This window comes from Symphodus melops (assembly GCF_947650265.1).
Source record: "Symphodus melops genome assembly, chromosome: 19".
Taxonomy (NCBI): Eukaryota; Metazoa; Chordata; class Actinopteri; order Labriformes; family Labridae; genus Symphodus; species Symphodus melops.
In genome coordinates, this window is record NC_136709.1 from 20,506,967 (window position 1) to 20,533,469 (window position 26,503).

The following is a 26,503-nucleotide window of genomic DNA, read 5'->3' on the forward strand; positions in this document are numbered from 1 at the left end:
TCGAAATTTAGAGAAAGGGCAAAAAAAAAAAAAAAAAAACTTTCCTCATGTATTTCTCATGTCTGGCCAAAATCCTCTAAGTCATGTATAAATGATTTTTGTATCGTAAGTTAGATATGTCTCCCTATTTGTCTGTGTGTTGTGTAAAATTAACTGTCAAATTAACTGTCAATGTGTTATTATGTCAATAAAGTGTATTTTAAAAAATAGATAGGAGGAATCTGAACATGTATTTAGTACAGAAGTCTTACACAAGACAATAGTAACCTCACATTAAATGAAATTAAAGTGAGTATAAATCAATCAATCAAAGAAAAAAAGTCTTTTTAGGTTTTATTTTGAAAGAAATAGAGGAAGTATCAATCCTAGCTTGACGCCTACGCTGATGTTCTCTTCTCTCATTGGCTGACGGCTTGACGCTGTACGTGCGTAGGCGCTTCCTCAAGTTGACTAGCAGAAACAGCAAAATAGAAGATGGTGAGTATGAAACGGGCCAAAACGCTTCAATTTCGGACATTCACTGACCGCCTGTCGAGTGCTCTGCTTGCAAGATATCTAGACATTAGTTTTCGACGTAAGAAGAGCTACGTCGACGTTTCACGGCCACAAATTTAAAGATTTTAACTGAAGCTTCAAACCGAGATGGATCAACGGTCACATGACAGCTGACCAGTTTAGTTTCCAAAAAATCAAGTAAAAAAACCCCAAAATCAACTCCCAAAAAAATGCTCTCGTTTCATTCGCACCGATGTCTTTCGATTTGCTTTGTTAACACATGTTGTGTTCTTGTCGTGTGTTCATTTAATATCACGATATTTTCTACTTTTCTTCCTGTTTGCCAACCAGTTAGCTCGCGATGCTAACATGCTAACAGGGGCTGTATCTGCAGCATTGATGGCACAAGTATTTACCTCAGTGATTCTCCTTCTTAAGCAACTGCATTAATTTAAACATTAACTAACTACGTGTTATCTATGAATTTATCACCTTCAACACATTTTCATTGGGGCTGCACAGGTGGTGAACAATGTGCACCACTTACACTAACTTGAGTCAAAGTGTAAATACTCCTCACACAAGTTAAAGTTGCTCAGTGTAATGGTAACCAGAGTTAAAGTTCTGGAAAACATGCTTTTAAATATATCAAAGTTTTCAAATTACTTTTAAATTTAAAACACGTCATTGTATTTTCTCAGTGCAAGTTTATTTATACAGTGCTGTTCAGACTCAAGGCAATTCACAGTGCTTTACAGACATAAAAACAAAGCTTAAGGAAAGAAAGCAACAGAAATTAAAAAAACGGAGCTAAAGAAAGATTGTACATCATTAAAAGACAAAAGAATGTGAAAGTACTTGATACAGTAAAAACTATTATGAAAGGAAGAATTTGTTGCAGTAAGGTTTCCACACAGAAAGTTTCTTTCTAAGTGCAGTGTAAAAAAACAACATTGTTTTGAAACTCTCATGCTACAGATTTCCACATTTTCAGCTTTAAAATCCAAGGACAAAAAAACAAAATCAGCCAGGGCCGGGCTGCGAGTTTGCAGTTGGAGAATGAATCATCAACCTTCTCAGCTGTAGACGTCACAGTGACGTGCACGATGTCCGGGTTCGGCACTGTACCCAGAAAAAAACAACAAGCAGAACAACACAAACACAGATTTTTGTCTTTGGGATCAGACTTTGGGGAAAAAAACAGAAAATCCATCAGCTGACTTCAGAGATTTAGACGCGAGAAACAAGAACAGTCGAGTCACAAGTGTAACGTTTCTCTTTTAAATGTGAGTGAGTGTAATAAGTACTGCTGCTCCGGTAGTTTAAAACACAACGTTTATTTGTGCAGTTTTAAGCTTCACCACTGGTTGATTTGATCTTCATTACAGTCTTTTGTTTGCTTGCATGTGCTCACTAAGTCAAAGTTATACACCTGCTTTATCATTTGTCACTAACCATCAACAATAACAATTGATTCAACCACGTTGTTATTTAACTTTTTCTGATTTGTTTTTGAACCATTATCTGTCCACGTAATCCATTCACTTTTTAATTTCTAATTTCAGTTTTCCCTTCTTGTCCCGACCCTTTTCTTTTTGTGTTTTTCCCCCCCCAATCTTCGATCACGCCTCATGTCGTTCTCAACACGCACACCCTGCCTTCCTTCCTCTCTCTCTCTCTCTCTCTCTCTCTCTCTCTCTCTCTCTCTCTCTCTCTCTCCTCCTCCCACTCCTTTTTGCCTGTCTTCAATCAACCAGTCTGGTCACCGGGTAAGTTCCCTCGCTGTGTGTTGGATCCCTGTTATTCTGCTCTCTCTTCTCCACCTAGCTCACTAACATGGGATTGGGATTGCGTCGCTGTTATAGACATCTGCTGTGTCTGGGTTATTTAAATTTGGTTCCCAGCATGCAACTGTGCTGTACCGACAAACTTCTCTTTTTTTTTTTTTTTTTTTTTTTTAACAAAAAGCAATATTTGAAAGTTTTCCACATTTTCGACACTTTTCAATACCATGGGTTTGAATGATGCAACGTCCCAGATTTTAAGGATTGTTTTCAAAAAAGCACTAATGATTTAAAATTGGGATGTTTTTTTAACTCAAAGCTGCTGCAATCTTTGTGGTACTGAAATGTTGCCGATGTATTTGTGCAATTTAGACATTGTGCAGGAGAGTTCGGGCGTATCTTGGTCATTTTAAAACAATCTCCCGAACATCAGGACTTGTATTTCTGTTGCTGTGGCATCGAAACAGGTATCGATTTTTATCAGAATTATAAGTTTAAATGTTTGGAGTCGTGATAATCCTATTTTACTTCACTAGCCAAAATAATCTACAAATAAGTACGAACGGAAATCCTAAAACTCCCATGTAATATTTCCAGAACCTGTATAGAAGCTTTGTGAATGGATTCTTTCCTATTCAGAGACCTTAAGCTGTCCTTGTGACACATTTTTGATGATGCAAACAAACTGTATTTATTATTATAAATAATTCAACAGGTATCATTCTTTATTAGTGATGTTTTAAATGGATGTTTCATCGTTATCCAGATGAACATGAAAATGTATGTCTCTGCTCCTCAGTGCAGTTGCAGGTTTGACTCTGATGACTTGTGCTCTCATGTCCTCCGTGTGTTATTGAGTGTCTGGACTCAAACTGTGCGGAGACTTTCTAATTATAGCTTGTTCTTTTAGATGAGGTTTAGAGTAAGAAAAATAAATATCCAGTTTGAATTCAGACACTTAATAAACTCAGCTTCTTCTAAACATTGCTTTTTTTGTTTCAAATACATCTTTATGAATTAAGTGTGTTTTTTTTATATGATGGAGTAAATTGTTTGGGTGCCTAACATAAATCTTGATATTATTTTGCTGATCTCTAATTATATTGTTTTGAAATATTAACCAACTAAGTTTAGTACTGCGGTTGTGGCGTGTGAATGCTCACCAGGGGCCTCCCACGGGGCCCCGTCCTTGGCCCACTTACCTTTTCAAAGATCAGCATCCAGCAGCCTGAATTCTCCTAACCTGTGTCTGTGTGTGTGTGTGTGTGTATGTGTGTGTGTGTATATGTGTGTGCGATGCTATCAGTTGGTCCTGGTGTTAGGTGACCTGCACATCCCCCACCGGTGCAACACCCTCCCAGCCAAGTTCAAGAAGCTGTTAGTCCCCGGGAAGATCCAGCACATTCTCTGCACAGGTAACCTCTGCACCAAGGAGAGCTATGACTACCTGAAGACCCTCGCTGGAGACGTCCACATAGTCCGAGGAGACTTTGACGAGGTGTGTATCTATAGACAACAACCTTGCTATAGTTATTCCACCGCACAATAAAAATGAGAAATAAGGGGTGCTGGATTTGGTCAGTCGGTCGAGCAGGTGCAGAAGCGACAGTCTTTGTCGACTTGGTTTCTGTAACAAGAGATGAATTAATCCTGTGAAATTAAACTGTCTCTTCCTGTAGGTGGGAGAATAAGATTTGAGGCGCTTCTTCTTTCCAGCAAAGATTTCACAAATTTCTAATGAGGGGTTTAAAAATTAAATTACACAGAGGGAAAGGACATGATTTATGTAACGGCAGAGAGAGAGAGAGGAAATGGATCTCTTGTTGGAAATAAAACCTAATTACAGTGTAATGAAACTGTAATAGCTCCTGTCTTGCAGTTTCAGTTTAACCTGCTGTCGTTGAAGAACCGACATCCATTTATTTGACTGCTTCCTCTCTGACTAGTTCTGCCAAAATATATCAACAAGAAAAAGTGCATGATGTTTCTTTACACTTTTCCCCCCTCAGAACTTGAACTACCCAGAGCAGAAGGTGGTGACAGTGGGCCAGTTTAAGATCGGTCTCATCCACGGCCACCAGGTGATCCCTTGGGGTGACATGGCCAGTCTGGCGCTGCTCCAGAGACAGCTGGATGTGGACATCCTCATCTCGGGGCACACGCACAAGTTTGAGGCATTCGAGAATGAAAACAAGTTCTACATCAACCCAGGTTCTGCGACAGGAGCCTACAGCGCACTGGAAAGGTAAAGAGTTCACTTCCACTGATTAACCCGAACCACTTCTCTCACACATGCATCTACTGACTACATTGTTTATGCATTATTTATGTATTAAGATATAGATCATGTTCATTGAGAACATTTCTTTCTATAATCCTACCGCATTGGAAACTCCTCGAAGGATTTTGTCCCACTGAACCAATAAAAGCCACATTTTTTGTCGAGTATATTTGACATTTTTCATCGTTAAAAAGACTCTGATGTTTACAGCAGCTGATGATCGCCTACAGCGTGACGTACAGTGAAACAGGTGTAACCACACTGACTGTAATCAACAGCGGTCAGAAGTGCAGGACCTGACCCTGACCGAAAACACGTGTCTTCTCTCCTTACAGCAACATCATCCCCTCTTTTGTACTAATGGACATCCAGGCGTCTACAGTGGTGACGTACGTTTATCAGCTGATCGGTGATGACGTCAAGGTGGAGAGAATCGAGTACAAGAAATCCTAAAGGAAGGCGTGAGGAGGAGGAGGAGGAGGAGGAGGAGGAGGGGCAGGGAGAGGGAGAGAGTTGGGTTAGTGTGGCTCAGTGTATCATTTCATTCCTTACCACCAGGGGGCAGCAGCTGTCCTGAAGTCACCAACAAATGTTAACGCTGTAACAAACTGTTCAGTAACTTAACTCTAAAAGAAGTGTGTATTATATTGTTTATATGTCATCAACAGTTGCTTGAATCCAAGCTGTCATTTGGTAACTGTAGAGAATGCAATAATGTCACATGTATGTGTTATCAAAAAAAAAAAAGATATTGGGTGCCATTTTTTCTTTTTCTGTCCTTTTATTTTGTTATTTCTGCCCTCGTCATGTCATGTACATGTAACAACCAAACCTTTAGCTTCATGTAGTCGACCTTTTTTCATTCATTTTACCCCACAATAAAAATCTAATTTCACTCCAGAAGTTGGACTCTCTGAATTCATTCTTAAATAGTCAATTAGCTTAAAAGACGGACTGAACTATCAAGGTAACACAAAATGAATGACTTATACTTTAGTACTGAGTAATGTATGTAAATGATCATTTTTCTTAGTGGTTAAATATTACAGAAACAGCCCTGTCTTTCACTCTGAATTTAATGTGTTCATCAATAAAAGAGAAAACAAGTCTTAATATATGAACTTTATTTCTGTTCTGAAGAAAAAGTCCTAAAAGAAATGAGGTATTTTATCAATTCATTCAAGTGGTAGAGAACACGTTTATTGAAAGAGGTATTTTTCGAGCATTGATGGTAACAGGAAGGTTTATCTCTTCTGCAAATCTTGTGAAGCACGTGTGTAGACTTTACAGGTTGGATTGTTGGAGTTCTGTCTCCCACCTGGATTTTCTGTTTGGGGTGTTTTGAAGAGGTGATTTTCCAGGATTCTTTGAACCTGTTTTAATCTTCTTGTTGTGTTTCACTGATGAAAACACTCCTGATGGATGTTTAGTGCTCCCCTCACTCCCATGTAAGTTCACAGACGACGGCACAACAACGTCGTCTCTCTCAGATTTGTGGCCTGAAAAAAAAAAAAAAGAAAAGAAAACCATGTCACGGAAATGTTCAAAGTTCTGTTCACCTCTGACCTCTCAAATATAATGTGTCTTTGACAAACCTTTATGCTCACCTGTAGGGATACACCTGTGCAGCACGTTCATGTAATGCTGGTTTATGAGGTTACGCACATGTGCTGCGCTGTAGGAAGCTGCGACGGCGTACAGGTACTCCTTCTGAGCGGGTGTTAGTGCTGTGTGCTGAAGGACACACAGAGGTCAGGGGTCACTGCTATAACCTCAACACTTAGTGGCTGAAGCTTGCAGAAGAACATATAGTATAAATGAGCGTATACAATAAGAGGTGTTGTGGAGTTGTGCAGTTTTACCTTCAGGAAAGGGCCAGCAGTCATTGTTTGGGGGATTTGTACAGTTTTAACATCATGGAGCTGTGGTTCACATCGTTTGGTTGGTGGTCGATGAATTTTCAAACTAGCAGCTGAAAATGATGACCAGAAAGATACAGACAGACAGTTTAGAAAAACTTCTGCGTCATTAATCGTTGTTTGCTGAGAGCTCTGATGACGATCTCAGTGCCTCAAAAAAATATAATAATGAAAAGAAAATAACAGATGGACAGGACAGTGACAACAAACAAATGATGATGAGGCTGCTTCACAGAGATGAGACCCTCGTGTGGCCCCTTTGGGTGGAGGAATAATGGTGCGGAGATCGAAAAGCACAGATTAAGGACAACAATAAGAAATAAACTAGTTAATAAACTAGATAATAAAAGGCTAACTAGGCTAATTAGGCTAACTAGGCTAATTAGGCTAACTAGGCTAATTTTGGATATTTCTCAACCAACAGATGAAAAGTTGTGCAGTTTTAACCTCATGAGGTACCAAGGGTTAGAAAAAAAGAACAAAGAAAAAGGCACTTGAAAGACTTTTGGACAAAGAATTTGTGACCCACTGAAAAAAGTCCCTCAGATTTTGCTGTTGTAACTGGTGTGGCCAATGAGATGTCTAATGTTGCCCATTATTAAAAAAATATAATAATGAAAAGAAAATAACAGATGGACAGGACAGTGACAACAAACAAATGATGATGAGGCTGCTTCACAGAGATGAGACCCTCGTGTGGCCCCTTTGGGAGGAGGAGTAATGGTGCGGAGATCGAAAAGCACAGATGAAGGACAACAATAAGAAATAAATTAGTTAATAAAAGGCTAACCAAGACACTTTGCACATCACCTCGTAAGACTAGATTCAAAGAGTGGACTCGACTGCAGCTCCCTCTATGTGGGAGTCAGTCAGTCCTCCTCCACACGTGCAAAAAGCTGCTGCAAGATTTTTAACAGGTACAAATAAACCTGAGCACATCGACCCCTGTGCTCGCCTCCCTTCATTGGCTCTCTCCATTAATACATGTCCGCAGGTCATGTTTGTGCATGTGTGTATTATCGGGCCTACATGTGTGAGAAGTGTGTCTCTCAATAACAGAGAGTAAACCAGAATTTCTCTCAGGGATGAATAAAATGGGTAAAATTAAAAGTCAAGTTAAATTAAGGTTGCTAAAAGGTCAAATAGAAAAGATTATTTTACATTTTAAGAGGCTCGACCTGCTGCTGAGGATGTCCGTGTTTAGAGTAATTTGGTACACGTGTGTTGAAAAAAGAGAAGCTTGTAAGTGGTCTCAGTTAAAGTGTCGAACCGAAGAGCTCCTCATCAGAGAACAGCACGACAGAGAGCTCTCTTCCTGTAACACATCAGGCGTGACGCGGGTCACGTTCAGGTTTAGGATTTCCTTCTTCCTTTTTTTTTCCATTGATCTCAAACTGCTGTGTCCTCGATAGAAAGCCTGACTCAGGTTTCACAGCACACATGTAGGCAGACTTGTTTTTGTTTATTTCACCAGAGATAGATGCACGTGAGAACTCTGACTTAGAGAAATAAAGTGAAACAGAATAAAATCAACACACTCCTATGTCTACATGTCTCCTCCTTTTTCTGCTTGTACTTTTCTTTCCTGTCGAGTTGTTTTAAATTTAATAAAAAACGGTTTGGACTTACCCGTCTTTGACTCATTCATCCTGAGGCTCCTGCACCAGAAAAAGATAAACACGTAATCTCAGTGATATTTACAAAGTGGTTTGTGCATGAATGTATATTTAAAGAAAGTTTTTTTTGTTGCAGTTGTGTTCTAGAAATAAAAATAATACTTTACCTTGGAAAAGCCTCTTCCTGATGCAGCCTGTACACCGTCTGACCTTCTGCAAATGTCACTTGTTTTTTCATTTTAAGAAAACGAAGACGCAGCCAGGTATCCTCTCCAAGCAGCAGCAGCAGCAGCCTGTTAAACTCCAGTTTGAGACATATCCATCCACTCAGAGGTCGGTCCAGATAATTAGTAAACTAAGACGTCTCATGGTCAGTGGGTGTGACTTTTCCCACGGCTCATTTTCTGATTCAGAAAATAAACTTTTCAACACAAACAGTGACTTTAACATCCTGGATTCACTTCTCAAACATATTTTACACAGATATGCAGAGTGTGACTGGTTTTATTTCTGAGTTATTTGTTCACTCCCTCTTTACACATGCAAGTCAAGTGAGTATGTGGCTTTTCTCATCCTTCCCTGTTTGCTGAAAAACAGTATAAAGTATGTTTGTATATAAAAATTAAAGGAGCAATATGTAACTCTGACACCTAGTGTTTAAAATGGGTACTGTAGTCCAAATTTAAAAAACTGAAAAGGGCTCTCTCTCTCTCTCTCTCTCTCTCTCTCTCTCTCTCTCTCTATCTCTCTCTCTCTCTCTCTCTCTCCCTCTCTCTCCTCGCCCACTACTCCTAGAGTCGATTCTAACGCAGGATGACACATCGTGGACACTGTAGCTTCAGTGTTTAGCCAGCTCTGCATTGGTTTTAAAACCTTTTCAACCTGTTAGATTTTTACATGCTATGAAATAATGACTCATTTAAATGTGAATCAATGCATGTCTGCACTGTGTATGTGAGAGCCCTCCTTTATATTGAGCTTTTAAATTTAACCAGTACTAGCCAATCAAATCGACTCTGTAAGGAGAATATTTCAAATTTCAAACCCCCATCTTTTTGCTTGTGTTTTTTTTTTTTTTTTTTTAAAGTTCATGAGGATATTTAATTTGTGTACAAACAGTTTAAACTGTGAATTATGTTATGAAGTGATCAAATCAACATCTGTGATTCTCAATTGGTGTAGCCTCAGCACCCACCAACGACTCCTCATAAAATCATGACCCAAATATTGGATATTTCTCAACCAACAGATGAAAAGTTGTGCAGTTTTAACCTCATGAGGTACCAAGGGTTAGAAAAAAAGAACCAAGAAAAAGGCACTTGAAAGACTTTTGGACAAAGAATTTGTGACCCACTGAAAAAAGTCCCTCAGATTTTGCTGTTGTAACTGGTGTGGCCAATGAGATGTCTAATATTGCCCTGGCCACTTCTTGACTCCGCCCAGATGATCTTGTGTTGACTTTCCCTCGAGCACTTTCAGTCGTCTTGTATTGGAATTCATTTGAGAGCATTCTCCTTGAAATGGGAACTCCAACGCTGTGAAATATTGATTTATTGTGTCGGTTTGTTGGGATTAAAGGGGAAATCCAGCAGCTCAGAGCCAACAGTTAGATAATTGATATCTAGTGCACCGTGTGGAGGAGAGAGCGGGTATTCACCCTGATAAAGTCCTCACAGCATTGTCTCTCTGACAAAGGCTTAGGTTTCCATTTGGAGCTCAGTTTGCCAGTCATGACTCAGCATAACGGCACGTTGGTTCCTTTTCTCAGGTTAATAATGACTCCCATGACTTTCTCTGTTCTCCTTTCAGACACAACCACATGGATGGATAAACATGCAGGCACACACAGGCCAGAGTACAACCAAAAAGGCATAGTTTGTTTTCACAGTCCAACTCGGTACACAGGTAATCAATCAGCAGAGCCAACAAATCCAGGAGCAGGCTGTAAAATTACAAGTCGGTGCAGGGTGAGGCCTATACACTGGAGAAATCACAGAAAAGAAATGCAAGAATGGGGCGGCATGAGAGAACAAAACAAACTGGCATGAAACAGGTCACAGGGGAATTAAACACACAGATGATTAGGGGATAATAAGACGCAGGTGGATACATCAGGGCAGGGAAAAAACAAGAACATGACCTGAGACAACCTGATGGCTGATTCACTTTCATGTTACCAGAAAAGAAGAGCTTTAACTCTAAAGCTGGTAGAGATATATAATAGTGCTATAGGGAGGTTTTTGCTCCATGTGACAGGGCTGTGATCCTCTGGGTTAGTGGCCCCAGTTTGAGTCCAACTTGTGGGTCGTGTCCTTCATATCTCTCCACGCTCCCTTTCCCGGACTCCGTCCACTGTCCTGTCAAATAAAGGCAAAAAGCACCAAAGTAAATCTGTGGGGGGGAAATGAAAGTGAGTAAAATAATAAGTGGCCTTTTCAAGTAAACAAAAAAAAAAATAAACATCTCTGATAAGATGCATGCCTTTCAAATTAGACATTAAAAAAAGTACCTTTTAAATTCTTTTATTTAAATTACAACATTCTGCACATTGCCGTCATGTAACCATCAATAACTGTATTGTACGACTTTGATTGACACTTGCAGACCCCCGTCAGCTGGGTCGCACCTACAGTAATATGAGCAGCAAAGTGATAAAAGGTCCTCTGCTCAAAATGATGCAACCACTCTCCCTTAACCGCTAAACTTAGACTAAAAGGAAACTGAAAGTGCTTTGATGAAGTCATGGAAACACCCTTCATCTGTCTACATAAAAATCAGTGTTGCTCTCAGGCAGACACACACAGCTCGAAGCGGGACGGTGCATGACTTCAAAGAAACAGCCTCCGAGAATAATCAATCAATCAATAAACCATCAAAGCGTAAAAGATGCTGAAAATCAAAATAATGGATAAATTTAAGCGGAGCGGCAAGAGGCCTTTAATAGACAAGAACTACAATGTTCTGCAAGAAGAAGGTAAGCATGTTGTTATTGTTATTGTGGGTGTGCTTTTATTTTCTACATTTGCATGCTGAGACTGTTATTGTTGTCCTCTTAATCTACAACTGTCGCTTTTGTTGTTGTCAGAGAGTTTTTTCTTCAATTCAAAGTTGCGTACATATAAGTGTGTGACATTTACTATAAACATGTAGTTGTGCCTTAAGAAGTTTGTTTGAATCAGAGAAGTGGTTCACTTTACGGAGACGCACTAAACCGGTGATAAAGTCCCTTCAAAATAAAGTGTGGAAATAAAATTGCAACCTCAGACAGACGGAAAGATCAACGCTGATACAGGAAAAACGATTTCCAAAAGTACAAATGCAAAAATTAAAAGTTTATTATGCTTTGAATTCTTCTGTTTACCCTTTGTTACAACAATAATAAATGAGAGTGTTTCAAGATAGATATATATTTAAAGAGAGGTTAAACACATAAAAATAAGAATATGTGTGTAACCGCAGATTGGTGAAGAAAAAAATCAAGGTAATGGAGTTGTAGCAGGGAAACGTTGTGCATGTGAAACCAGACCAGACCGGATAGAACTGGTAAGGCATGGTGTTGATATCAGGCAGGGGGATTCCCAAATAGCTAATGGAACAGATTCCCTGTGTGGGGGTGTCACCTCAAGGACTTGTGCATCACACAGGTGTGTCAAGGAAAGGGAACCTGTAGGCGTTAACAAAGCTGCTCTGTACGTGTAAACGTGTCATTGGCCCTAATGTCACTCTCCCTTATAACAAACCCGTTATTCTGCTTTGATGTGATTCAGTGTTAAACTATGCAAGGCAGCTTGATAATTATTCACTGCATGTTCAGCGGGGAAGTTCATGGAGCATGCATGAATGTTTTTATTGGAGCTGTATTTGTATATTTTATTTCCTTCGCACACAGTTGCGATTCAAATCGAGTCTGTCGGGGCCCCTCGAACCAACTGTCAGTGTTTGGACGCTCGTCCTCTTTCTTTTTTTCACATCCAGACAGATACTTTCCTCTTCATTTTTCCTTCAGTGGTTTAATTTGAATGAAGTAATAATAACAGGAGTGAGTGCTCTCAAATGGGGCCCTATTAGGGAGGTTTCCGACTGTCATTGCAAAATTTGCGCATTCTGAGCCACTGCTGCGGTTTTAAGTTTGTCATTGTTGGGGACCAGTAAATGTTACTGGTCTGGGGCCCCAAGCGTGCCTTGCCTGTTGACAAGCATCGCCTCTGTTAGCCCACGATTTAAGAGTGTACTCGTGCTATCAGCTCTTTGATGCAACAAGTCGAACAAGCAACGCCTGAAATACACAAACGCTTTGGCTATTTTCTAATCTGGGGAAAATTAATCTCTGCATTTTTACCTTTTGTCTTAACTTTGACTCTTTCATAGGCTACAACCAGGCACATGATTTGCATACAGATCTGTTGGCTACGAGCACCTTCAACACCAACGTGGATCAACGCACACAAAGTTTGAAAAAGATCTCTCCTCAGCAGCTCGCTGAATTTCTTCAAGTGGATGGATCCTTCAACTCCATGCAAACGGGATGGTCGAGATCTCTCATAGAAAGGTCGGTGTCCCAACACTTCCCCAAGCCACCAGAAGATCTGAACACAAACCTCCAGCAGCACCTGGAAAAGGTAAAGGAGACTGTGAGCACTGAGATCGTGAGGCTGCACCCCCTGCTGGAACATATGGAGTTGACGGGATGTCTGACTGATTGCTACCATCGTCAGGCATTTGATCACCTCCATGATCTGCTCCAAAATATCAGCTCCCCCGGCACTTCCTTTAAGCTGCTGGACTGGACTTTACGTCAACATCTCAGGTAACTTTCTCTGCATTCTTGCCTTTTTATCTTTTATTGTTGGAAATGTTGGCCTCTCTCTCTCTTTGACGCAGAGTTAGATTAAATTATGACTCTCTATCTAATATAATTTGGGGTAGAACCTTGAAGAGTATATCTGCATCCATGCTTTTAAAACCAGATAATGAAATTCAACAAATACCGTTCTGATGTTTGTATCTTTCGTCATTCTCCAGTCGGGATTTCTTCGACCTCCCAGATCTTCCAGGACTGGAGCCACTAAAAAAAGTCGACCCCTTGCTGTTCTCAGACTGGGTTTTGCAAGCAAAAGAGAAGGTGGTTGAAATAGTGCAGGTAAGAATTCTGGATCTTACTTTGTTAGAGCTCCTTCTACAAAGCTGCCCTCATCGATACACACACTGCATGGGGTCGACTGCATCTCAGAGACATCTTTCATGATGCAATACAGTTCAGTAATAAAACCAACTGCAGCCTCCAAAATGCAGAAATTTGAGGAGGGATAGGATGATATCTTAAACACCCAGTCGGTGCCTACAGGTGGATGCTGGGGTGGTGGTGGGGCGGAGGAAGAGTGCAGTACTAGTGCAGGTCAGAGCTGGCCATGAAAGAGCCTGCTGACTAAAAGGAGACGTTGTCAGGTGATTGTTGAGAACGAGGCCTGAACTTGACCTAGCTCACAGACGTCGCCTCCGTTTTTGGTTTCCTTGCAGACGTATGTCAAAATGTCCCTGGTGAACATCCTGCAAAATGAGAGAAACCAAGCAGGCAGCGATACACAAGAAGCCTATGTGACACTTTATATTGACACGATTAAGGTACGTAGTAAACCAGTGTATTTTTACCTTAAGAAGAATTCAAAGTTTGTTTCCTTTACTTCAATTTTTGGACGTTTTTTTGCATCTCATGATAAAACGGTTCCTTGCTTTTCTGTTTCACTTACAGTGTATTGATCCGATCCCTAAAGAAGCACAGACAATCAGTCAACAGCTGTCCAATCACGTGGAGGAGGTTTGTTTCAAAGAGCTGCTGAGCTTCCTGGAGAGGTGAGATAAATCATCTACTACACAGACGTCACAACACTCACATTAGGTCGTGATGATTTTCATTTTTTTGTATTTCTGAACTCAAACACTCCACGCGTCTTTGCTTTAACTTAGCTGAACAGCATTTTCTCTGGTTGTAGGTACACTGCTGAGCAGAGCGAGGCTCTTAGCAAAGAAGCAAAAAAGGACAAGCCAAACATGTGGCACTTCTTGAAGACTTTAAACTCCTGCAATCAGATCAAGTAAGTTTGAGCACCTCCGTCTCATTTCCAGATATTGAGTTCAGTTTGCACTTATTATAGTTTAAAAAAATAAACACAATAAATACATCCCATAACGTGCATGACTCATGATCATTTATAGCAATGATACGATTTCACGATGTTTTCTTCAGGCAGTATGTCCAGAACAAAGACACAACCATCAAAGAATCAATTCTCCAAGAAACTGTGGCAACGCTTGAAAAGATGGAGCGCTTCACTTCACAACTTTGGTTGAAAGTTGTGTCGGACCTCGCAGAGGTAAAAGTCCTGCTAAAGTTTTCTTTTTCTACTTTCGATTCGTCTGTTTTGTCTATCTTTTTAAGTTTTATCTCGAAGCTGTTTCACAAATAAGAAATAAACAAATGTTGCGTTCTGTTAAATTTCTTTTTCCAACAGAAACACCTGAAGAATTACTTCAAATCTGACAACAAGCACTTCGTCCTGAACCGTGCACTGAAGGAACTTTTCCCCAAGACACGGTGCTCTGACGAGATACGGAAGACAGATTGCTTTCAGGACATACTGAAGGTAAGTTTCCTTTAAAACTATACCAGCTTAACATTAACAAGAACCAGACATCATTCCTGTAACAGTTAAAGCTTCTGTAAGCCAAACGTACGATTTCAGGCGGATTTAAAATCATCCGACTAACTTTGAAGTCGGGACAAATTTCAGCCTGATTTGCATATTTCTGTCGTATAATGGGGCATGACAGCCAATGACGGCTCGATTCGCTGCTCCTGAGTGGTTGGATTTATGGCATTTTTACTATATTGGTCTGATGACATACAGACACTTGCACAGTGAGAGCGGAGCCACGAGCCAGTTCCTAAACCTCCGGGTTTATTTTCCTGATTGCGCCTGTACAAACAGACCTCCAGCTCACAGGGAATGTTTATTATGATGTAGCTTCAAAATGTGTGTTTCTTTTGATGAGTGTGTGACAACAACCTTCATTGAAAACATCAATGCTCTGTCCTCCCTGTAACTCGTACAGTGTGAGCTGACCATCACGGCTCGTTAAGTTAATTAGTGACTCTAAAATAGGTGTGAATGTGAGTGTGGCTGGTTGTCTGTCTCTACATATCAGCCCTGTGATTGACTAGTGTACTCCGCCTCTCATCCAATGACAGCTGGGTTCGAATCCCGCGACCTCGAGTGATACCTCAAGTGGTATAGATGATGTGTTTGGCCTTAATGATGTTGTCTGCTGCTTGTTTCTTTGATTCCTGTCTCTTGTTTTCCTGATGAAAACTTTCTGTCTTGCAGATAGTGATGGACGACGCCTATAAGCTCATCGCTGACCTTTACCTCACGCGTCTTCTGCAGAGAAGCCAGAGCAAGCTGCGGAGGTCCTGGAGTCCTGAAGTTGCACAAACAGTCACTGAAGATGCAGAGCTACTTCACAACGCCATCGCAGAGCTGGTGTGACCAATGTTTCAGAACAAATTAGTAGAAAAAGTGGAATACAATCTTCCCTGGTTCCATCATGAATTCAAACTCTGTATTTGTTGTATATCATCAGGCTCCTGGTGTCCAGCAGTGGAACCTCACGCTGTTTAAAGTTGGAGATCTGTTGGCACGCTCCGACATCGAGGCGGTGAAGCTCGTTGCAGCAACATGGAGGTAAATCTTTCATGCCGTTCTTTTTACTGATGTGTACATTGTTCATCCTGTCTCATTTGGATTGTGAAATCCTGTCTGCAGCGACTAAACATTTAATGTTGTTTGCCACCGGCCTGTGCCACTATCAAGAACGACGTATTGTCACTAACCTGACGGCGTGCTAGCATACTCTGAGTTTATGATAGCAGGTTAGCCAGGGTTACATTTGTTTCACTGCTTGTAAAAAGCAGCTGTCAGCACTAAACACACTTGGGTGTTTTTGTTCTTCTCTGCAGCAAGGAGGACCCGGATCTTCCCAAACTGCTGCGATGGACGGGGCTTCCTGGATGGCAGGTTCAGGAGGTGCTTTATGCCATTCCAGGGCAACGACCCGGAGAATCTGTGTCCTGCTTCTCCGGTCTGAAGTGCTGGTAAAGGCTGACGAGGATCAACTGCAACAAGCAATCAGGGCTGAGCTGATAGTCCACTCCGTTAAAGATGTCAACCTATTTAAACCTCGTCTAAAGCTGGATGTATATACTGTATAAACAAGCAGAGAAGTTAATTAATGTTTTATAAGCTTTGACACTTAAGTAGATCTTTTTGCATAAGTTACACTAAACGTATCTGATTTCTGTACACAAAGTTGTCATCTCAGGATAGTTTTCATTGATTCTTTTTGAGGTCTTGTTTTCAAGTGTTCTTCCTCTGTTTGATCATGTAGATTTAAAAACTGTATCTTAGTGCGAGCTTCGTTGCATTTTTATCTTCTTTTATCCTCGATTTGCTATGACACTAAGATAAGAGATACACTGGTACGTGGGGAGTTTCTTATTCTATTTTTTTTTACATGTTAGCTAGACACAAAAATGAAATGTAAAAATAATTTTGTTTTTTTAAGTTGTTTACATGTTTTTTTTAAAGCAGCTGGATTATGGTTGAAGAAAATAGCACAATGATTGAGCAACATTGACAGAAATACTAAACTGTCTGCACTCTGCTCTGTATTTTTTACTGCACTAGATTTTCTTAAACTGTGGGTTATCAGAAGGCATTACAATGAAGGGAAAACATTATTTACATCTTACATTATGACCGCTGTTGCACAGGAAGTGATTCATCTTTCGACCAATCAACACACTGCAGCGTGTCAAGCTTCTCCCTAAAGGGTCTGATCGCTACGCTTGGAGACACTCAGACACTGAGCTGACAAAGACGAGTGGTCTCTAAGTTTCTCTGTTCATTTAATATTATTTATCACTTTATTTATTTAAGTTATAAATATATAGAATCGTTAGAAAAGCGTTCCAAACATTGTGAAACTTCACAGTTAACACGTCACTTGATCGTACTGTTGAAGTTATTTATCATGCACTCCTGAGTTACACTTGAACTTCAGATTCTTTATGAACCGTTTTTGATACGTCACGAGATGTGTTGTGAATTTTATGTGAAATGTTTTCTGTTTTCTTTTAAATGGATTTTTCTAGTGTTTTAGTCCCCAGGTCACACACACACACACACACACACACACACACACACACACACACACACACACACACACATTCACACACTGATGGTAGAGGCTGCTATGTCACGTGTCCATCACTATTTGTAAGTCATACCCAGAGAGGCTTTTGATTGTTTCTTTACTGGTTTTAATTCCCTCATACAAAGTTGTATTTTCAGCCGTTTCTGTGAAATGTTTTTATGAGCTGTTCGTTTTTTTTTTTTAATGGATAATTGATGGGGTAACAGGGATATAAGATGCACTATTTCTTCTGTAATAAAATGTAAATAAAAAAACTAAATAAAGTTGTTTTTGTTTTAATTTCATTACCACTAGATGGCGACATTATCTTGTCAAAATGGGAAAAACAAGGCAGAGACAAGAATATTATTTTTCTCCACTCTTGTTGTCTTTTCTTTTTTTTATTAAGGAGTCCATCTCTTCAAGCTTAAACATATCAAATCAAATCAAATCAAACTTTATTTATAAAGCGCTTTTCATACTTTTAAAAGTAGCACAAAGTGCTTTACATGTTAACATCACATTAAAATCACATTAAAATCATTCCCACCCTCCCCCCATCCCCCACGCATACAGACAGTATCACACTCACAGTCATACTCACAGTCACCCCACGCTCCAACACACATGCGCAGACCTAAACCCATACACACACATGCACACACACCAGCATCAATGATATGGACAGAAGGCTGAGTACGGATGAACCAGGTAAGTAAACGCCAAAGAGGAGCCGTCTGCATCGAGAGCGGCAGATCGGCCGCGGCCATCAGGGGCACCATCACAGGGTGCCCAGGGGAGGCGGGGCCGAGACCCCTGACCTCCACCCAGACACCGCAGGACGGCGCCCAGGCAGCCACAGCCCTCCACCGCTCCCGACACAGAGGGCTCCCTCGGAGGAAACACTGGCAAGAAACGTAAAATACATAAAACTTTAAAATGAGGCCAAACAATAAACTGAATAAAGCTAAAACCAATAGAATGATGGTAAGAGATAAGTAAACATAAAATGCTAAAATCATAACAGATAAAATGAATAAATATTATTTAAAAGCTAGACTAAAAAGGTGGGTCTTGAGCCTGCTCTTAAAAATATGAGCGTTCTCTGCGGCCCTGAGGTCCTCCGGCAGGCTGTTCCATATGAGCTGCTTAAAAGTCGTGTCTGTACCAAGCTCACCTTTAAGGACGACCACCCAAGTCCAGAGGTCTTTAGTTACTGTGGTCCCTCCTGTTGACCTGACACTGGCTCTACTTTCATTTTAAACTCTGTCTTTTATCCAAAGTGTACAAATACTTCTCCTTCTCACCTTCAAGGCTCTCCATAATTTCGCACCTTTGTACCTTTCTGATCTCCTTCACACCTACCCACCCCTCCTGGACCCTCCGTTCTGCCTCCTCCATGCTCCTCATTACACTCACTTAGATTAGCCCATTCTGTGTTTGTGTTTTATTGTGTTGTTTTTATTCTTTTGTAAGGTGATGTTGAGTGTCCTGAAAGACGCCGATAAATAAAGTGTATTTTTATTATTATTTGTAAAGGAAGTGACCTGGCACCTCTCCAGTGACCAGACCAACTTCCAAAGTTTTGGTACAAACTGGGACTTGAACCCAAGTCCCTACAGACTGAGCTACTCCCGCCCTGTGTGTGTCTATAAAACAGTGCATATTTGACCCTGTTCCCCTATTTGACCCTGTTCCCCTCAGGGAGACCTTGGCTGGTGGTTGTGTGGCCTAACTTCATCAAAGTAAATGTAATCAGCCGCTCACAGCCGGAAAGCACTGACGAGTGTCAGCGATAAGATTCCAGTTATGGTCAACCTGATTATTCCCAGTACAGCTCACTGCCAACAACTTTAATGAGTTTATCTTCCTTCCTTTCTGTCTGCTCTCCAAGGGGAACTTGTAGCTTCAACCCTTTTCTTCCTGAGCATATCCTTTTCTCTTAAAACCATTATATAACAACACACAGACTTTCAGGGAATGACTAAAACTCGCAGGAACCCCCTTGGAAGACATCTTTGTCTGTTGATGTGATTAAACATAATCTGGAAACAGCTCGGCTCTCTTTAACTTTTCTTCCCGCACAAGAAGCTCAATCACTTCCCTGAACTGTTCGGATGTGTTTTTAATACTTGTAATGGTGTTTTAATGCTTCCCCGATGAAGTGTCCTACATCTGCATGTGGAAAACTCCATGTTTTTAACTTTTTAAAGGACCAATCTGTAAGATATGTAGTGAATGAAACAATATTAACAGTAAGTAGAGATGTGTCTATAAACATGCTATATGTGTTGGAAAATAGCAGCTGTGAACCTTCAGACCATTACAACGTCTTTTCACAAGTTTGAGTTTCAGGGGCGGAGCCTAATAGGGAGCTCAATGACACATTTAGGTGCCTTATGCATAATCCTCAACCCTTTATCGTTATACGACTATATAATAGAAGTGAGCACGATAGCATCTTTGGTTTGCCCGCTCGATTTCAAAGGTTTTTATAAGTTCAAATGTTACAGTTACATGTTTGCAGCTCGGTCTGGCAAATTTTCCGAAGGATGAGGAGATGAAGAGCAGCTGGCTTGACTTTGTGATAAGGTACCATTAAAGAGATCGAGTGATTACTACCAACAAGCCTCTCTTGCAGTGCAGTCTGTGTGACTAAATGGTGTCACTGATTGTTGCCATGGAAACGTGGTTCTTAAGGCTGTGTGTCTTAGCCCTGGGGTATCTTCAGATTCAGGTCAGGTCACTTTATTTTTACTTGGGGTGCAGATTTGTTTTGCAGCCAGCAAGACAGCAACATATGTCATGACCCACAAATAACAAAACTGTTTCTGTTTCTGTTAAACTATTATTGCAAAACAGCACTGATTTCTTTCTTTTGTCTCTGTCCAAAGTGTTACACTGATTTTTCCAACCTTAAGGTGTGCAAACAGTAACTTCAGTTAAGAAATATGTCGTTCATGCCAACATAGAAAGTTGTGTTGTTCGTCAGTCAGTGTATTCAATCAAAAGCTAGAAACAAACGTTTTTGACGAACTCACGATATTCACCAACTTCCTGAGTTGATCTGTGACAGTCAGTTCTGAGCCTCCTCTCATCACATCGGTAAATTCCTACAACTTGAAGACTCAAGTTTCCCTCACGTGAGACTCAAATCTGATTCTGATGCTGTGAAAATGTTCAAATCTCACGAACGTTCATCACATTTATTCATAATCTTGATTTACATACAATGACTTGAAGTAAAAAAATAAAATTATATACAGCTGGACATTTCTCATTAATGTACATATAAAACAAACAATCTGTCTCCATATTAAAGTGAAGGCTAACACTGACAACACTGATCTCTGAGCCTAAACACAGCTTTTTGTTTTAACGGTAAGAAGCACAGTATTGAGCAACAACAACATGAGCTGTATCTTATACAATCATACAGTAACTAAGAAATAATTTCATCTACTCGGACTCCAAACATCAGTGTCCAGCTCACCAAAAGTGAGCAAATATAACTTTTTAAAAGTCTCTAACACGTGATACTTTGCAGGCTAGCTCTCAGCCGCCATCTTTAAAAAGGTGAGATCCGAACGTAACACGGGAGGGAGTACAACGGCTCTTATTTCACCTGGATTTTGGAGAAAAATGGTCGACTAGCGACGTTGTCGATTTCTTTCAGATAATCAGAAAGAGTTTCTTTGACTTTTCTTCTGTCTGCTCTGGAAACGTTGGTCTTGAGCTTGAGGAGGGCTGAAACGTGTTTCTCACTGCGAGGGAGAGAAGACAGGAAACATTCAGTCATCTTCATTTCGAACCCTGCACGATTAATAATCTTAATGCTTTAATTTACAATAAGTCAAATCAGTTACACCAAATTTAAGATTGGTGTCAAATCCACCACACATTTGTGCTCTATATAAACACGGTGATTATAACTTACAAGTTATTAGTCCTGTTTAAAAGGACTGTTTATTCACTGGAGCACTTCCTTTTCTTTTTTTCTATAGGTTTTTAGGTTAGTTTCAGTGTCACAGCTCTTTGGGTTAACCGAGTAGCAGAACGTCTACTTTTAGCTCCTCATATCATGCTGCAGCCAGGAAACATCTGAGCATATTTTCATTTCCTGTTGTCCCTTGGCTCTCTCTAAAGAAGTGGGTGTGTTTAAACGAAGCCAAATGTAATGTAAACCACTCGCATCGCGGAGCTTTCCTGTCCTTAATAGGTCTGTTTAGACTCGCGTAGACAGACACCACAACATGTCCGTGTTAAATGCGATGTACTCATTTGTTAAAGATGTAAAAACTTTAGGTGCAAAGTTCACCTGAGGTCGGGGAAAGCAGTCACCAGTGATCCGATTTCCATCTGTATTGCCGGCAGGTCCTGGAGTTTCAACACTTCTGCAATCTTGGTCAGTATTTCATTCAGCCAATCCTCCATTGAGCCCTGAGAGAAAAGAGTCATTTTACATTACCTGGATCACTTTCTCATTTCCCTTCTCTGGGTTCAACATCCAGAAATAAAAAAAAAACTCTGTCTCACCATTCTTCCGAATAAATCTTGCAAACTCTCTGCGTTGTCTTTGATCTTCTGGTAGGCCTCATGCTGCTGCTCCCTGTCCTTCAGTTTGATTTTTCTTTTCAGAAGCCTCCTCACATATTCTGCTGTCACTTCCTGGTGCAGCTGACCAATCAGCTCCTGCAATCAATCCAATCATCACATCAGAAATCTAATGTAAGAAATATATAACACACTCCACAGTATTTGACTCTGACTGACTCTGTATCAGGATTTTCAAGCCTTTTTAGTCAAGATCCAGGAGGCCATTGAACTGTATGTACATAAAGGAAACCAGTATCTTCCTGACTGGAATTCCTTCAACAAAAGCAACTAACGTCATCTTTAAAATTGAATCAAAGGCTGGGTTTCACGCCGTCTTGAGTCTACCTGGTGACAGGGTTGAATGGAGCCCTGAAGTTCCTGAATCTCCATTTCCAAGCCGTCCAGCAGCGTCTCAAACACAACAGGCTTATTCAGCCAGCCACTGGTTCCCAGCTGGGAGTACTTAGGCTGTGTAAGGAAAGAAAAAACACAAACAAAACATGAGGCCGGACATTCACACACAATTCTTCACTTTAGTAGGATGCATTCATTGTTGACTCTTCTGAATACTTTGTTGTTGTTTTAAATGAACCTACCTTGAGCACGTCATGCACAGGTTTCAGTAGATACGTGTGGGCGGACTGTTTCATGTCAGCCAGAATCTGCAGGCACTTTGTCTGCACGTCGTCCTGGAACAGATGACGCTTCTCATTGAGGAGCTCCCTGCAGGTGGACAGGAAGAGAGAGAGGGTCACACAAGCTGACAGAGATGTTGTCACTTGACACACAAAAAAACACATAAACAGAAGAAACCTACGTGAACTGTTGGATGCAGCCGAGGTTTGCCTTGACGAACGGCTTGCTGTTCGGTTTGTTCTGCTTAATGGCGTTGTTGTGGAAGCTCTGGAAACTGAAGATATTTATTTTTGATTAACAAAACTGTACACTGTTGTTGAGGTCACCACTGACATCATGCAGGATGAACTCTGTTCAGTTACCTCTGCATCAAAGCGTTCAGATGGCTGGTTATTATCTGGGCCTTGTGTATATCTCCCACAATCGATGCAGCTGAAGACACCCTGCCGTGGATAAGCTGAAGACAGAGCGAGAATATAAATCAATGAGTGTTTATGAAACACGATAGTAATACACTAAAAGACAGGATGTTGTTCTTGGCGCTAACACTTTGTTGTTTTAACTGGCTGTTCGTCAAACTGGATTTATCCTGCTGCAGGAACGTGACAGGGTTTGACACTGTGACTTTGAACAGAGTTTGGTATAAACAAATCAAAGTGCTTCTTCCTTGTTGGTTAATCTTTAATCACAGTTAAAAAAAAAAAAAAAAAACTTGTTTGTTTTTTAATTTTGGCTGTCGGTTACACTGTGAAGCAGCCTCACAGAAACACTTGACTAGACTGACATTTCCTGGTCTGAATGGTCGAGGAGAACGTGTCTGTAAAAGATTATCTCTTCCTTTGTTACTTAATAATCACAGGAGGCTTGCTGAGAAGCATAAAGGAACATTTAATGATATCGAGATTTCCTCATCATTATTACGAGCGCAGCATCCATCAAACAAGCTTTTCTGTTTAGAGAAGGCACGTCATGATGAAGGCATGTCATCCTAATTTCAACTTAAAAAGAAGTTGAACATGTGTGAGAAAAGCTTACCTGTGTCTCTCTAATGTTCACAGTTCATTTTGAAACTGTTATACGGATTTAAATGTTGGTTAAAAGCTGCCATAAACTCAAGTTTACCTGAATGATGTCAAAGCCCACATGACTAACGAAGCAGCCGTCCTCCCTTGTCGGCTCCTCCCCGTCTTTCCACTTTTGCTCCGCTTCCTCCAGGACACGGACGACGTAAGTCTGCAGCTCTTCCTGAATTAACAACAACAACAACTCTGCTGTCACTCATAACAACGAGCCTTTAAAAACAACACTTGTTTTTTTGCTTTTTCATTGCCTACTAATCCTTCCCTGTTGACGATGGACTAACTGTAAGTTAAAAGGTAAATACAGACTTGAGCTTGTTTAACTAATTACATTCATACTGCCAACAAAGCAGCGGGTGCAATTGTGGGGTTAAGAGTATTTCCCAAGGACACATCAGACATGAGACAGCAGGAGTGGGGATCGAACCCCTGACCTTTCGGTTTGAGAGACCACCGACTTTACCTACTGTATCAGCAGTAAGGTAAAAATTAATGAACTAAATAAAAGTAAAACAAAAAGCAGCTAAAAACATCCCTCAAATCTAAGACATTGCATCAGCAGCTCTGGTTACCTTTTGTTTGCTCAGGAATTGTTCTTCCAGAGGTTTCAGTAACTTTTCAGGCAGCAGCTTTCCCAATACGTCAGCATTTATTTCACAGGACAGCTCCGGCTTTTGAAGGATTCTGAAAGAGAGGGCAGATATGAACATTTTACATGAACGCCTCAAAACAATTACAGTGTACAAAATGATCAGAGCAAGGACAGGTGAACACCACTGGGTAACGCTGGTAACCTTTTTTCAACTGGAAAAAGTCCTATTTCTAATTCTCTAGAGATCATGAATGTAAGTGCAACTTACTGTTCAGAATCTGCAAAAATATTTTTTTATTATAATACAGGTGTTATGATGTAAATCAGCCAATCACGTTTAATTAATAACTTACTGTGGATAATACTCGTTCACCCAGCGCAGGAGGAAAGTGGCGTCTTTGTCCCCCAATCCAAAATCTGCAATCTTTCCGAGTCTGGAACTGAAGATTTGGTGGTATAGCCTGGCGTAGAAGTTACAGATGTCCTGCTCGGGTGGGTAGCATCTCTTCACCACTTTCACCACCAGCAGCAGGTCCTCCTTCAGCTGCCTGCCCATGCTGTTTACATCCACTTGAAAAGATGACATGTCCACCTGATCAGGAAGGGGGAATACTGGATTTTCCATACGTTCCTCCACCAGGCTGCGAAGTGTCCTGTCATGGAGCTCCTTCAAGTCCTCATGTCTCCAGGCACGTGTTGATTCAGGCTGATTCCCCTTTTTCCACTGCTGGTCGTGGTTGACTTCCTGGTTTAAGGCCTTCACAGCAGACGTCAGGGCCTCCACACTGACCTTTTCTGGGCTGAGCGATAGTCTCAGAGTCGTGAAAATAAGGGATTTCAGGTTCTTGTAGTCTACTGCAAGCTTGTCTAAGTCTTCTGCATGATGTGTGAGGGAATCTGTCTCCATTGTGTCCCCAAATAGACGCTCCTCTCTCTCGATCAGCTGCCGGCTGGCCTCACACAAGTGTTGAGCATCTTCTGCCTGTAGAATTTCTTCAAATTTGAGGACCACTGTGGAAGAAAAGTTGGTGATGTTATTTATGACAAGACAAAACACTCTAACCAGGAATAGGTGTATGAAAAGAAAGCCCCTTTGTAATTGAGTCAATTCCAAATTTTATTTCTTAGGCTTTATCTTTACAAGGGAAAACACAATTGTTCAGTAATATGAGCACAGAATAGACTATATTCACTTCTCCAACCAAACATAGATGGTGAACCTTTAAAAAATAAGCCTAATAGGCTAATACTATTTTGTTTGGGTGTTTTGCAAGGAGCAACATTATTTTTCTGGATAATAGTCTGCTTTTATTTTCTTTCTTTTTTTTTTTTGCTATGACTTTAAAAGTTACTGCAGTACAACAATCAACTCTATTTAGTGTAAAATTCAACTATTACCGTCTGCTGCGGCAGCACACTCGTTGCCAAGGTAACGGTCGTTCCGTTGCCTTGGTAACGTTCGTTTAGCAAAGGACGATTATCTTAGCTAGCTAAAAAGCTGGAAGCTTCTAGTTTGACTGACCGGTCTTCGGCTCTTTGTCCTTCGGTGTGTGATGTCCACCATTCGGGGGAGTGGTGCGCCCGACAGCAGCCTGGCTCTGAGCTTTCTGACCTCCCCATAAATTCGGTTTGAACCATCGTCCTCCTCCGGTGGGTCTTCCACTTTGATGCGGGGAGTGGTTCACCTCGAGTGCGACAGGTCCTGCTGATTCTGACCGGGTCCGCATCCTTGAGACCAAACGGGACCAGAGTTTTGAGCAACCCTCTGACAAAGCTATGGAGACACACACAAAAAAAGTTTGTAATGGAGAGAAATACAAGACAAGAAGGTGAACAGCTGATGTTTAATGCTCACAACAACAAACTAATGCATCTGCTAGCTATAGCTGAACATTTCACATTTATAGAGTTAAAATTTTATTTGCTGACTTATGTCTCTTTCTTTCATACTTTTGAACTTTTTTTAAAGGGAAATATGATCTATCTATGTGTCTCTTTCACAGGATAGTGAAATGAGAAAGTTGGAGAGATGGAAGAATTCTATGTTATAGTTTCTTAACTGAATACACAAACTTTATCCAAAGGGGGGAAAATGGGTCCCTGAACTCTGTTTGGAGCAAAAAACCAGGAGAGTTACAGTTTCACTGTTGTGGACCCAATAACCATCACATCTTCAAACAGTCTTACAGGAGGCACATTTTCCTCTGAGGACAGTTTGAGTAAAGAGTTATAAAGAATAAGAATCTGTACTCTTCT

At 40.7% G+C, this 26,503-nt stretch overlaps 4 protein-coding genes and 1 long non-coding RNA gene across 7 annotated transcripts in view; 3 read left to right on the top strand and 2 right to left on the bottom strand.

Moving 5' to 3' along the window:
* Positions 1-386: 386 nt before the first annotated feature.
* vps29 (VPS29 retromer complex component) lies at positions 387-5,463 on the top strand. 2 transcript variants are annotated; one of them, XM_079369215.1, is made up of 5 exons: positions 459-477; positions 2,253-2,264; positions 3,586-3,777; positions 4,289-4,524; positions 4,896-5,463. In XM_079369215.1, exons 1-5 carry the CDS (start codon positions 475-477, stop codon positions 5,011-5,013), a joined length of 561 nt encoding a protein of 186 aa, XP_079225341.1. In that variant the 5' UTR covers positions 459-474; the 3' UTR covers positions 5,014-5,463. The 2 variants fall into 2 exon arrangements, with proteins under 2 accessions (XP_079225342.1, XP_079225341.1); XM_079369216.1 differs by lacking the exon at positions 2,253-2,264 and having other exon boundaries at positions 387-477.
* Positions 5,322-8,126, bottom strand: fam216a (family with sequence similarity 216 member A). Its single transcript, XM_079369217.1, has 4 exons — positions 8,109-8,126; positions 6,423-6,532; positions 6,168-6,294; positions 5,322-6,059 (listed from the first exon to the last, which is right to left on the bottom strand). Exons 2-4 carry the CDS (start codon positions 6,444-6,446, stop codon positions 5,845-5,847), a joined length of 366 nt encoding a protein of 121 aa, XP_079225343.1. The 5' UTR covers positions 6,447-6,532; positions 8,109-8,126; the 3' UTR covers positions 5,322-5,844.
* Positions 8,127-10,921: 2,795 nt separating this feature from the next.
* LOC306840908 (uncharacterized protein) lies at positions 10,922-17,492 on the top strand. Its single transcript, XM_079370487.1, has 11 exons — positions 10,922-11,069; positions 12,464-12,902; positions 13,118-13,235; positions 13,613-13,717; positions 13,845-13,945; positions 14,086-14,187; positions 14,340-14,466; positions 14,605-14,736; positions 15,478-15,633; positions 15,734-15,834; positions 16,110-17,492. The coding sequence occupies exons 1-11, from the start codon at positions 10,982-10,984 to the stop codon at positions 16,246-16,248; spliced, it is 1,608 nt and encodes a 535-aa protein (XP_079226613.1). The 5' UTR covers positions 10,922-10,981; the 3' UTR covers positions 16,249-17,492.
* A 3,044-nt stretch (positions 17,493-20,536) lies between these two features.
* tnfaip2b (tumor necrosis factor, alpha-induced protein 2b) lies at positions 20,537-25,984 on the bottom strand. The gene is made up of 11 exons (XM_079369781.1): positions 25,770-25,984; positions 24,601-25,258; positions 24,228-24,339; positions 23,699-23,821; positions 22,939-23,033; positions 22,758-22,850; positions 22,537-22,663; positions 22,286-22,408; positions 21,881-22,036; positions 21,663-21,784; positions 20,537-21,108 (listed from the first exon to the last, which is right to left on the bottom strand). Exons 1-11 carry the CDS (start codon positions 25,972-25,974, stop codon positions 20,961-20,963), a joined length of 1,962 nt encoding a protein of 653 aa, XP_079225907.1. The 5' UTR covers positions 25,975-25,984; the 3' UTR covers positions 20,537-20,960.
* LOC306840513 overlaps positions 25,984-26,503 on the top strand; it is a 32,436-nt gene continuing 31,916 nt past the window's right edge. For both annotated transcript variants that reach the window (XR_013781334.1, XR_013781335.1), the window contains exon 1: positions 25,984-26,076. This is a non-coding gene — a long non-coding RNA (uncharacterized lncRNA). The remainder of the gene's footprint in view (positions 26,077-26,503) is intronic.